Consider the following 11364-nt stretch of genomic DNA (forward strand, 5'->3'; position numbering starts at 1 on the left):
AGAGCGGGTGCGAGGCCGTAGCGTTCTCAGCTCGAGGTCTCCGCTTATTAGGGTGGCGGCCCCGGGGACGACTGTCTCTTGCCGCCTTTCTTCGGGCGCGCGTCCTCCGCCCGCGGGAACCGGGCCGAGGGGGCGGCCGCCGGAGCATGCGCACCGGCTTTGCGGAGGGCGGGTGCGGAGTTGGGGCGCGGGGACGCGGGGCGGCGCGAAGCGGGGCCCTCTGCCGCCCCGCACTCCCATGTACGCCTTCTACTCGCTGCTGATCTACATTTTCTACAGCCTCTTTCGCAGGGATGGCGGGGCCGCGGCGGCCAAGGTCCCTGGGAACCCCTCCCAGGTGAGCGGGGGCGGGCGCAGCTCGGCAGGCGACCCCCTTCCTGAGAACTGTTCTGCAGGCCCGCAAAGCGTAGGTCCCAGGGCACTGACGCGGTGGAGGGGCCGTGCGGAGGACCTCGTCTCTGGTGTTGGAAGCTCAGACCCCAGCTCCAACCCCTCGGTTCAGTCCCTGGGGACAGGGAGCCCCACAGGCTACTTGGCCTCTATTCAGGGGCTCCCTCTGCTCCCTCCCTAGAGTACCCGCTGCAAGCCTGGCCGCCGCCGTTCTGACCAGACCACAGGAGAACTGTGGACCGAGCTGACCGGCCTGGTCGGTAGGTGCTGTTCGTGCGTCGGGAACGCTGCGTCCCTGGGGCCAAGAGGGATCGCTGCCGTCCGAGAGATGCTGGGGTGCCCCTGACCTCATTGGAAGGGAGGGACCTGGCAGGTGCCAGCTGGTGGCCGAGCCTCTGACACATGATCCAGAACGCCTATTCCTCCTACCACCTGGCCTCACAGGCTGCCCGGAGTCTGAGGATGGGCCCGGAGGGGGAGCTGAGGGCGGTCCAGCCGAGGTCTCCCTGGAAGAGGCTCTGGTGCGTGTTGCTGAGTTCCTCTCAGTCCAGCTGGGGGCAGAGGAGAGCTTTGGGAATCCTCCCGACCTGAGCAAGGTAAGCGGAGTTGAGACTCTCCCAGCGACCTGTTTTGTCTCACCAGTCCTTCTGATCTCCACATCCCTGTTTCCCCCACCCCAACCTTCTTCCTTCTCCACTTTGATTCCTATTTCTTTCATAGCCTGGTGATGTCCCCCCATTGTTGACGGTGACTGGTCAGCTCTTGGCCCTCCTGGCATGGATTCGGAGCCCCAGGGGGAGGCAGGCCGTGCTCCAGGGGACTCAGGCAGCCTCAGGGGTGCAGTCCCCCATTCCTGCTGGTGCGTCAGGCGTAGTGAGTTCAAGAGGGAGTTTGTCAAGGGAGTGACACCCACCAGAACTTGAGCAGCCTGGAGTGCAGGGTCCTAAGCCCTGCCTTGCTCCTGAGGTGCCCCCTTCTTCAGGCCAGAGAGCTCTTCAGTCCTAACTGGGTTCATCTCACCCCAGGAACCCCATCCCAAGATGAAAGCCCTTCCCTTTCACCAAGGGGTGAGGCCCAGGGGCAGCAGCCTCCCCAGCTGGAGGTGGACCAGAGGGCTTGGCAGCGGCTGGAACAGTTCATCCTTGGACAGGTGAGGGGCTCAGGAGGCAGCGGGGAACTGGGAGAGGACTAGAAGGAGGTGGTCTACCTGGTGCCTCTCTCTCCTTTCCAGCTGGAAGAACTGAAGCAGCAGCTGGAACTGCAGGAGAAGGAGCTGGGCCATCTGCGCCTGGGAGTGGTGAGGCTGCGGGGTTGGGGGTGGGGATGTGAGAGATTTTCACTGTGAGTCTTGAGGGCTTCCTTCTCTGGCAGGGGGCGACAGACTCGGAGAAAAGGGTTCAGTATCTAACTCTGGAGAACAAGGCCCTGAAACAGAGCCTGAGCCTTACTCGGGACCTCCTGCTGCACTGGGGCCCTGGCCCCCTCAGCAGGGCCCCACAGGTATCCTGCTCTTAGTCTCCACCGTCCCTGCAGTCTGGGCCTCCCGCACACCTGGTCTCTAGCATCACTTCCCAGGCTCCTGCAGGACCTCCTGCTTGCTGGAGCAGAGGCAGCAGCCAGGATCAGGGACAGTCCCCATCAAAAAGACTGATGCCCACAGGAGAACCCCTCCCCTCCACCCTATGGCTCCCCTCTGTGACTGACCCCAGGAGAGCAGAGGGACTTGGGGAAACGAGCCCTGCATGGAACTGGGAGGCTTGGATTCCTGACTGGCTGTGTGTGCTCCTCTCAACTTGACTTTCTGTGGGGCAGCTGGAGTGCCTCTCCCTGACTTTCCTCCTGGCTCCGTAGCTCACCTGGCTCCCACCCCTCCTACAGGAGGAGGCAGAAGCACTGGCGGAGCTCCAGGGCCGACTGCAGGAGGCCCAGGACACCACCGAAGCGCTCCGAGTCCAGGTGGGTGCTGGGCCCAAGGGCCGGGGAGTCTTGGGGCACTGGGAAGGGAGTGTCTGAGGCAAAGCCTGGTAAGTGCCTGTTTCCTCAGTGACAGGGGTTGGGTTGGGCGGGGCAGCTGGGGGCACAGGAGATGCAGCTGCAGGGCCTTCGGGGGGCCCTCCAGCAGCTCCAGCAGGAGACTGAGCAGAACTGCAGAAGGGAGCTGCAGCAGATGCATGGGCAGCTAGCAGGTAAGGGCTGGGGCTAGGGAGCCCACGGGAGAGCTCTTGGGTCTGGGCTTTCCCTCACAACCACCTTTGCCCACCAGGACTTCGTGCACGTATGGCCAGCTTGCGTCAGGGCTGTGGGGACCTCCGAGGCCTGGTCAGCACCTTTACCCAGAGCTGTCAGGGTTCACTGAGTGAAGCCCGGGGTCAGGTCAGGACCACTGGCTCCCCCCCTTGCACTTACTCTCTGGGCAGCGTTGTCACTGATCTACTCTGGGAACCTCTGTTTATCCTCTTTCCAGCCCCAGGGAGTTGTGGGCTCAGGAACCAGAACAACTTGTGTGATCCTGGGTGTGATCTCACTTCTGGGTGTCATTTTTGTTCTGTGCAAATTGGGGTGACTGAATCCCTCACAGGGTGGCCAGGAAGCCCTGGAGAGACCGATGATGTCCTTGCCTATGGTTCTCCTCTGGTTCCTCAGCTCCATCCCAGGCCCCCTGAATGATGCCCCCAGGGGCCTGAAGCCATTGGAAGTTGTAGATCACCACATCTGGGGGGCCCCGTGGTAGACATTGCTCTCAGCACCGCATCCCCAACCCCTTGCTCTTCTTGGACTGTTTCCCTTCCTCACATCTTTATTCCCCCAGGTATCCTGGGCCCTGGGGGCACTGTCAGCTGGAGGGGCTGGGACTAAGTTCCAGGAGGCAAAGCAGGGGCCCCTAGCCAGATGCCCAGGGCGGCTGTTGGAGCTCAAAGGTATGGCATTCTTGGGGAGCACAGGGATGGGGCAGGGAGAGGTGGAGGAACTGGAGCTTCTCGGTGCTTTAGGACCTGGGAGGCAGCCCTGCTGACCTGCTCTCCACCCCAGGAAACATCCGTGTGCTGTGTCGGCTGAGGCCAGGGACACCCTCCAGCCTGGTGAGCTTGGAGCCTGGCCCGGGTGGCACTGTCACCACTTGCTATCGAGGGCACCAGCGTCGCTTCCGCCTAGACTGGGTCTTCCCTCCACATGCCAGCCAGGAGGAGGTGATGCCCCACCCTTGCACCTGTGCTGACCATCCCTCAGAGTCCCCTGGAGTCCAGAAGAAGTTCTGAGTTCCCCTTCCCTGTTGGCCTGCCCTCCTCAGAGGGAGAGTGGCTGGAATCTAGCAGGGAAGGGAAAGAATCTGGGAGGCAGACTGGCATCCTAGCTGGGCACCTCCTTTCCTTCCAGGGTTTTCCCTTTGTATTCCCCCACCGAGCCCTGCAAGCAGGAGAGAAAGACTTCCCGGTTTAGACAGGAAGATTACCATTTTCAAAAATACTTTTTTTTTACCAGGAAACTAATGATAATGAACGTGTCTGAAGTGATAGTCACTGCTCACGCAAGGCTGGCTGTGGAGCGTGGCTGGGGTGCTGTTGTGGTGGGGACAGTGCTGTGACCTCCTCCCCCCAGGCTTCTTCAGCTGCCCACTCCCCGGCCCAGCCCTGACAGCGGGCACCCCTCCTTACTTTGTGGCCAGGGGAATGGTGGGGCACAGGTGATCTTCCAGCCTCAAGGCTTTCCCATTGCTCCACACGGATCCTCCCCCCTTCCCTCCCCTTTCCTGCTAGACCCAGTGAGCTGAAAACAGAGGCTTAAGTCACAGCCCCACCACCACCTTGCCTCACATACGCCATCTCCATCGCACACAGACTTTGCAACTAGACCTTCCATAGCTCAGAAAATGGAGGCTGAGAGTCGGAAGGGGGTGAGTCAAGGGACAGAGCTGTCAGACTCAGACTTGTGCTGGCCTCACAGGGACAGAGTGTGATGAGAGTGCCTGGCAGGCGGCTGGGGCTCTCTCCCCTACTTCCTGGGGTCCCACAGCTGTTTTCCACCTACCTTTCTCTCTGGGTATCCTCCACACTACCCCCAACCCCGTTTTCAGCCTCCGTCCCAAACTGTAGCCCTGAACGGGGCCCTCCTTGTCCACTGTCTTCTGGATAGCCTTTCTGGACAGGGCCCTCCAATTCAACACATCTGGATGAAAGAGCTAAAGTTATCTGTTAGAAGTCCCCTCACCTATGTTCCCACCTCTGCAACAGTGCCACAGTGCCCCCACCATAGCCACCCCCAGTGCTTCTTTCTGGTCGTGGAATCTGAGTGACCCCACTGGCAGTTCTGATTCTGTCCTCTTGACTGGCAGCCACCACTTCACGCAGAACTGACAGCCCGCTCAGTTATCAGCCACCTTCTGGGCATGAAATCTGGCGAATTCATTGCTCAGAAGGCTGCTGCTGGTGTCCAGTTGCCACAGGACACAAGTCCCATCTCCATCTTCCCTTCACCTGCCTTTCTGCACCCTCTGAGGCTTCAGCTGGCCACTGTGCTCCACACCCATGGGGCCCTCAGGGTTCATCTGTCGTGTGCTGGGTGCGGCACTAGCCCTCCTGGTAGATGTTGCCACTTAACCCTCATAACAGGTGCCACTGTAGTCCTTATCTCTCATAGGGGAAGGCTGAGTGACTTGCCTCCAACCAGACGCAGGATTTGAACCTGGCAGTCAAGCCCGGGGTACTCCCCCGGCCTCCCAAGCGGTTGTTGTCAGGACTCCAGTACTCTGTATCACCTGTTCTCTTTTCCTGTCATGTCCCTTCCTGTCTTCGCTTGGCAAATTCTTGCAAATGCCATGTTCTCCAGGGAGCCTACTCTGTCTGTTGGAAGATCCACCCTTGCATTGTGCTCCCCTAGCTAGACCCATCCTCCTCCCAGAGAAATTGATTTGTTCATATCCTGGGGCTTAGGGCCCCTCCCACCCCTCCTACCCCTATAGGTCTTCAGAGAACTGGAGTCAGCTGTGCTGTCCTGCCTTGGAGGCTACAGTGTCTGCATTTTCACCTATGGTCAAACGGGGACAGGGAAGACCTACAGCATGGAGGTGGGAAAGTGGGGAGTCTGGGTGGCTCCTGAGGCCAGGGGCTGGGAAATGAGCCTAATGTGGCCCCCTGCCCTGTCCCCAGGGCCCACCTGAGGACCCTGGCATAGCTCCTAGGGCACTGCAGTCACTGTTCCGGGAGATGGGGACAGGCGGACAGCACCGCGTGACACTCAGCATGGTGGAGATCTACAACGAAGCTGTCAGGTCAGGGTTGTCCCTGGCTGCCTCTGCCCCGCATTCTTTTGGTTCCACCCTCCTGGAACTCCCAACAAAGCCCCCCCTTTTCACTCCCAGGGACCTCCTAGCCCCAGGGCCTCCCCAGCGCCTGGCCGTGAGGCAAGGCCCAGCAGGCCAGGGGGGAATCCAGGTGGCTGGCCTCACCCACTGGGAAGTGCCCAACCTGGAGTCGTTGCATCAGGTAAGGCTGCAGAGTCCTCCAAGGCCCCGCGCGGTACTCCCACCTGGGGCCCAGATCCTGCGGTAGGCCAGCCCTGTTGCTCCGGCCTCCAGATGCTGAGCCTGGGAAGGGGCAACCGGGCCACCGCCGCCACCGTCATGAACCAGCACAGCTCTCGTTCGCATGCCCTGGTCACGCTGACTCTGCGCACGGCGTCCCCACTGCGCGGTCCTGCCACCTCAGGTACCACGGCCCGCGCCTGAGCCCTGCGGGGGGGCGTCGCCGAACCGACACCGGGCCCCCCTTGATGTCGGGCTCGCGTGTCCCCACAGGCACGCTGCACCTGGTGGACCTGGCCGGATCCGAGCGTGCCTGGAAGGCGGGGGCAGCCAGCACCTCGTGGGAAGACCGGGACGGCCCCCAACGTCTGCGGGAAGCTCGGACCATCAATCGCTCGCTGCTGGCGCTGGGAGGCGTGATGACTGCGCTGCGGGCCCGCCGGCCACACGTGCCCTTCCGCGATTCGCAGCTCACACGCTTGCTGCAGCCCGCGCTCGGCCCCGGCGCCACCGCGGTGCTGTTGCTGCAGGTGGGGCCCGCCCCGCAGGCCCGCGGGAGGGTGGTTTGCATGCCAGGCGCCGCCCACTCGGGCCCGCCCACCAGCCCGCTCCCTCGCAGATCTCCACGCGGCCCGAGGATCTCGGCGAGACCGTGTGCTCGCTGAAGTTCGCCGAGCGAGTGGGCCAAGTGGAGCTGGGGCCGGCTAGACCCCGCAGGGCCCCGCGCTCGGGGACGCCCTCCTCCCTGAGCACCGAAACACCGCTCACCGGGACGCCCTGCACACCGACACCATCCCCCGGCAGCCCGCCAAGCCCTGGCCTGGACAGCGGCTCCAGCTCAGCCCTCTCACCACCAGAGGAGCTGCCTTCGTAGTCCCACCCTAGGAGTCTGGAGTCGCGTCTCTGCCGGCAGAGGCAGCAAAGACCCCACTCTCCTCATGACCTCCTCGACCTCTAGGGACCCAGTGCCCCCGAAACTCCCAGAGTCTAACCCGCCTCTCCTCCAACCCCATGTTTGGCCTGGAGTAAGGATTGCCTCCCCTTGGCCCAGGCTCTCAGCCCCTTCCTTATCACCATCTGATGTTATCGCGGTGCGCCGCAGGGGGTCTCAGAGCTGGGAGGCAGACCCTGGCCAAGTGGTCACCAGAGTCACTACCCAGCCACCAAATATCAGACTTGCATTAAAATGTTGTCTGTTCCTTTACTGTTATCTTCCCCACTACCACCATCAAAACCAGGTAGGGCCTCTGTTCCCTTTCCCCCAGAAGGTGCTACCTCCTTCCCAGGCATTTGAGGGAGGACAGGATTTCAGGCCAGAGCTGCCATTAGGCTTTCCCTCCCCCAGCCTGGAGCCAGGGAGGGGAGGTGACTGATGGTGATGGATGGTTGGATAGATGGGCAGAGGGCCAGAGATTGTGGGACCAGGAAGGGCTACTCCAAACAGAGCCCTGGTCCCAGCCTTGCCTTGGGGTAGGTGAGGCATGGCTGACTACCAGGGCCAGGGTGACACCCAGCTGGGCCACAGCTCTTCTGGGGCAGTCCAGTAAACATGTGGACTCTCAGCTCAAGTGATGCCTCGTGTCTCAATGCTGCTGTAGCTACGCACACCTCTTGGTCCTCTTGTCCTTGGTTTCCCCTCAACAAGCCAGATGGTGGCGGGAGAGGGTGGGAGAGGAAAGCTGCCCCTGCCCTGGGAGGCTCACAGGCTGCACCAGGAGAGGAGCCAGCCTGGGCTGGGGGCAGCCAGGTCTCGGGGGTGGCTACCCCACACATCGTAGATGCTCTTATTGGGTGGCACCCCCTGGAAGAGGGCATCTAGATCCCAGAGCACCCCTGGGGGGCTGTGGGTTTCAGGGGGCACCCCCCAGTAGGCGGGGTTGGTTGAGGGTGGGCACCGGGGGCAGGAGGTGGGTGGTAGTGGGGCCAAGGGCATTACCACATTGGGAGTGTAGATGGGCAAGTAGGAGGTGGGCAGCTGTCCCCAAAGCGAGGCCCTGTGACCTCCACCAGACAGCCCTCCTGGGTCTGAGGTACCCTGCAGTAAGTGAAGGGGCCATGTTCTGGAATCAGGGGAGAGGGGCGAGGGCCTGCTGGTTCCACCCTGGGAAGTCTCCCCCTCCACTCTCATGGGCCCTGGGAGGGGGCAGAGGGGCCACAGAGGCCTCTCAGAGGGCAGGAGTGCAGTGGGTACCTCTTCCTCCCGATTGCTCACTGAGCCTGACCGACTTGGGCTGCTCCGTGGCGCCCCCTCCCGAGAATTCCCTAACAGAGACTTTATGCTGAAGCTCTCGCTGGGCGGTGGCTGGGGACTGGGTGGCTGGTAGGGTCGGCCGTGCAGCACGTAGGGGCCCAGGTCCTTGGCGAAGGCGCCCCTCGCACCTTTGCTCTGCCAGCGCCGGCACAGGGCCGTGTTCTGCAGCCGCAGCGCCTCGGCCGGGATCAGGCTTACATCAACCGCCCAGAAGTTGCCCTTGGCCTGGGGCTTCGCAGGATCCTTGGGCACCTGGTGGGGGAGGGGGAACAGTTTGGGTGGGGCAGCCCAACCCCGGATACTCAGGATTTCCGCCCGCGTCCCACCCCCAGGCTCTGACCCTCGCCCTGCCCCACCTTGTGGAAGCACCGGTTGGAGGAGAGGTTGTGGCGGATGGAGTCTTTCCAGCCCTCGTAGTCATCCCTGAAGAAGGGGAACACAGCCTGGACCTGACGGATGATCTGAAACCAGTGGGCGGCCAGTCGGCCTGCACCATGAGCCAGGCGCGCAGTGGGGCACCTCTACCCCTCCCCTCATCCCCGCATAGGTCCCTTCACAGAACACCTCTGAGCCCAGGGGAAAAGGGGACACCATGCCGGGTAGGGTCCTGCCTTAGCATTTGAGCCCTCTCCCTGGGTGACCAGGCCGGAACTGGCCCCACTGGCATAGCTGAGTAGGGCCAGTTCGGGCTGGAGGCCAGAGCCTGAGCCTCTTGAGTAGGTCCAGGTGAGGGACAGGTCTGGGGACCGATCGGTAACAGACTGTAAGGGAGAGCGGGGATCCTCTCACCTGGGCCAGCTTCAGCCTGCGGGAGGGTGCAGCCTGGATCACCAGGGCGATCATGGCCAAGTAGGTGTACGGGGGCTTGTCATGCCGCAGATATCTCTTCTTCCTCCTCTTGGGGGGCTGGGAGGGCGACTCCCTCTCGGGGAGCCCCAGGCGTGGGTTGCTGCAGGGCCCCATGCAGGGGAAGCAGGCAACGTGGGCAGGGGCCTGGCCAGGTGGTGGGCGCAGGGCAATGGGGCAGTGTGACGAGGCAGAGCTGGGGCCTGAGGCCAGGCGGGGGCAGGCGGGCCAAGCCCTTTATCATTCGGATGGAAGGGGGAGGGGAGGGGAGGCAAAGGGAGGTAGAAATAGGTGGTGGGGGAGGGGAGCATGCAGAGGGCAGCCACAATTAGCAGGTTTCGGTTAATCTGGAAGGGAGGAGCAGGGGAGATTCCAGTGGGGGCTGCAGGCGGCCACCCAGGCCTCATTCCTCACTCCTGGGCTGCCTTTGGCACCCCCCAAGAGGTGGAAGGAAAAGCCCTTCCAAGGGGTTTATGACCCACAGTTCCTTTATCCCAGCTGGATCTCAGGCTCGCATTTAACAAATGGAGTGATTTGCCCAAGAAGGGGTGGGCCCTGCCCAGAGTTCAAGGCCGAGCAGCTAGCCCTAGCCCGACTTCGGTGGTAGTCTAGGAGGACTTCCTAGAAGAAAGTTCAGAAACAAAAGAGGGACATGGTTGACTCAAGGGATTTTCCCCACAGGTTGCTGCAGGGCCCCAGCAGGCTTCCCCTGGCCCTTGAGGCCACTTTCCTTCCCACCTTGGTGCGGGTCCACAGTGGGTCCTGGGAGCTGACCAGCCCTCATTATTCACTGTGTACCTCACGGCCCTGGGAACCTGGATCTGCCTGGCCCCAAATGACATCCTGGAAGCATGTTTGTCTCCCTCTTCCTCTTCTGGGCCCCCTGGGAGAATGCCACTTGGTTCTCTTGGGCACTCAGGCAGTGCCCTTGGGAGGGTGTGCATGGGGGAGAGGCCTTCTAGCTGTAAGGGTTCACTGGGGGCCAGGCCTTAAGAATACAGCCCCATGGGTTATGGTTTCTTCCCAGAGGTGCCCGGGAGGACCACCTGGCTTCACACTAGGCAAGAGTGTATGCAGGTGTGTTACATATGGGTTCACAGAAAAAGCTTTCCAGGCAGCCTCAGGGCCCTGCAGGTTAGGTTAGGAGGGAAATGCTCCCCAGGCTGGTGGGGAGCTGCCCTGAGCAGAGGAGGGGCACTCCAGGAGAGGGAGTGGAGACTGGGGAGGCCTGCAGGGCCAGCACCCCCTGCTCAGGCCTGGCCCCAAGGTGTGGTCCTGGAAAAATGCATCTGGCTGCTGCCCTGAGACATGGTCCTCCTGTGTCTCAGACCCTTCTGTCCCCTCACCTCCTCCCTGGACATCTGGTCTGTGGCTCTGTTCCTCAAGTCAGTCAGGGCCTGTGCTCTGTACCCTGCCTCAAAACCCAGATTCCCTGCTGGTGAGGACTGGGCACCAGCAGTGGTGGTGGTGTTGGTGTTAGGACCCCAGGACCTGAGGGAGGTCACGGGAGCACAGGGACACGCTTTATATCACTTTACTCCAAGAATTCAGCTTTTCATATGCAGCAGCACCCCCCCATTATACCCTTGAAGTATTGAAAATCTGCAGCATGCAGAGGGTGCCCAGCTCTCACTGAGGTACTGAGGGAAGGAATGAGGGATGGGAGCCCTGGAGGAAGCCTGAGGCTGGGATGGATGATGCATGGGGGCACCACACTGTCCCCTCCACTATCTCAAGCCCTCCCTTCAGACGGCACCGGGCCTCCTCTGGACTCCTACAACACCCCGCCAACTCCTGTCTGTTTCCAGGGCTCTAGCTGAGGGATCCTGGTGTCTTACCAGGCTACATATAGCTTCCTAGCCCCACGCGGTCAGCAAAGACGTCTTTCTCACCAAGTCTTAAGTCACACCCTTTCCTCCACTGGTGCTCCCTCGCTTCCAGGATAAAGCCCGCTCTTGGTTTGGCGTTCAAGGCTCCTCATGTCCTGACTACTCATCACCGCCCGCACTTACCCCCGCTGCCAGCCCCCACCCTCCTAAACTCCCACCTCGGCTCTTCCCATATCTGCAGTGCACTGGGTCCTTCCACTTTGACGCAGGCTGTTCTTTCCACCCGTGATGCCCCTGCTTTGGGGTCAGTCGAGGGTCGAGTGAACTGTGTGTGACCTTTCCTTAAAATCAGCATAAATAGATGACCACCTTTCTAAGAACCTTTTGACTACTTGCCCTCCCGGCCTCAGCCGGGTCTCATCCGCACCGAGGATGCCCACGCCGCGGACGTTCACACCGCACCGTCTGCGGCCACTCCCCGTCGCTCCGGGCAGGCCCCGCCCCCTGGCGGCTTGGCCCCGCCCCCGGCT

General features: G+C 61.8%; 2 protein-coding genes across 10 annotated transcripts; one reads left to right on the forward strand and one right to left on the reverse strand.

The window, feature by feature from the left end:
• The first annotated feature begins 15 nt into the window (after nt 1–15).
• On the forward strand, nt 16–7476 carry KIFC2 (kinesin family member C2). 5 transcript variants are annotated; one of them, XM_072950026.1, is made up of 19 exons: nt 16–172; nt 280–406; nt 572–650; nt 835–986; nt 1111–1249; nt 1416–1540; nt 1622–1687; nt 1762–1890; nt 2269–2346; nt 2462–2576; nt 2654–2763; nt 3200–3308; nt 3421–3578; nt 5348–5452; nt 5535–5656; nt 5747–5870; nt 5963–6092; nt 6182–6438; nt 6528–7476. In XM_072950026.1, the coding sequence occupies exons 1-19, from the start codon at nt 147–149 to the stop codon at nt 6780–6782; spliced, it is 2406 nt and encodes an 801-aa protein (XP_072806127.1). In that variant the 5' UTR covers nt 16–146; the 3' UTR covers nt 6783–7476. The 5 variants fall into 5 exon arrangements, with proteins under 5 accessions (XP_072806127.1, XP_072806128.1, XP_015100731.1 ...); XM_072950027.1 differs by having other exon boundaries at nt 17–172; nt 280–337; XM_015245245.3 differs by lacking the exon at nt 16–172 and having other exon boundaries at nt 224–406.
• On the reverse strand, nt 7090–11357 carry FOXH1 (forkhead box H1). 5 transcript variants are annotated; one of them, XM_072950040.1, is made up of 5 exons: nt 11053–11334; nt 10352–10496; nt 8949–9626; nt 8516–8620; nt 7090–8411 (listed from the first exon to the last, which is right to left on the reverse strand). In XM_072950040.1, exons 3-5 carry the CDS (start codon nt 9120–9122, stop codon nt 7608–7610), a joined length of 1083 nt encoding a protein of 360 aa, XP_072806141.1. In that variant the 5' UTR covers nt 9123–9626; nt 10352–10496; nt 11053–11334; the 3' UTR covers nt 7090–7607. The 5 variants fall into 5 exon arrangements, with proteins under 5 accessions (XP_072806141.1, XP_072806142.1, XP_072806140.1 ...); XM_072950041.1 differs by lacking the exon at nt 10352–10496 and having other exon boundaries at nt 11262–11357; XM_072950039.1 differs by lacking the exon at nt 10352–10496.
• Between the last annotated feature and the right edge of the window lie 7 nt (nt 11358–11364).

This window comes from Vicugna pacos, chromosome 25 (assembly GCF_048564905.1).
Source record: "Vicugna pacos chromosome 25, VicPac4, whole genome shotgun sequence".
NCBI classification, from domain to species: Eukaryota; Metazoa; Chordata; class Mammalia; order Artiodactyla; family Camelidae; genus Vicugna; species Vicugna pacos.

What these genes read in the sequence shown, in the direction of transcription:
- KIFC2 (XM_015245245.3), top strand. Translation starts at nt 239, where the DNA reads ATGTACGCCTTCTACTCGCTGCTGATCTACATTTTCTACAGCCTCTTT. An exon ending in GTTCTGCAGGCCCGCAAAGC is followed by an intron (nt 407 to 571) that starts GTAGGTCCCAGG and finishes CTCCCTCCCTAG; the next exon opens with AGTACCCGCTGCAAGCCTGG. An exon ending in GCGGCTGTTGGAGCTCAAAG is followed by an intron (nt 3,309 to 3,420) that starts GTATGGCATTCT and finishes TCTCCACCCCAG; the next exon opens with GAAACATCCGTGTGCTGTGT.
- FOXH1 (XM_072950041.1), bottom strand. Translation starts at nt 9,122, where the DNA reads ATGGGGCCCTGCAGCAACCCACGCCTGGGGCTCCCCGAGAGGGAGTCG. An exon ending in GCAGGCTGAAGCTGGCCCAG is followed by an intron (nt 8,621 to 8,948) that starts GTGAGAGGATCC and finishes CACTGGTTTCAG; the next exon opens with ATCATCCGTCAGGTCCAGGC. An exon ending in CCAACCGGTGCTTCCACAAG is followed by an intron (nt 8,412 to 8,515) that starts GTGGGGCAGGGC and finishes CTCCCCCACCAG; the next exon opens with GTGCCCAAGGATCCTGCGAA.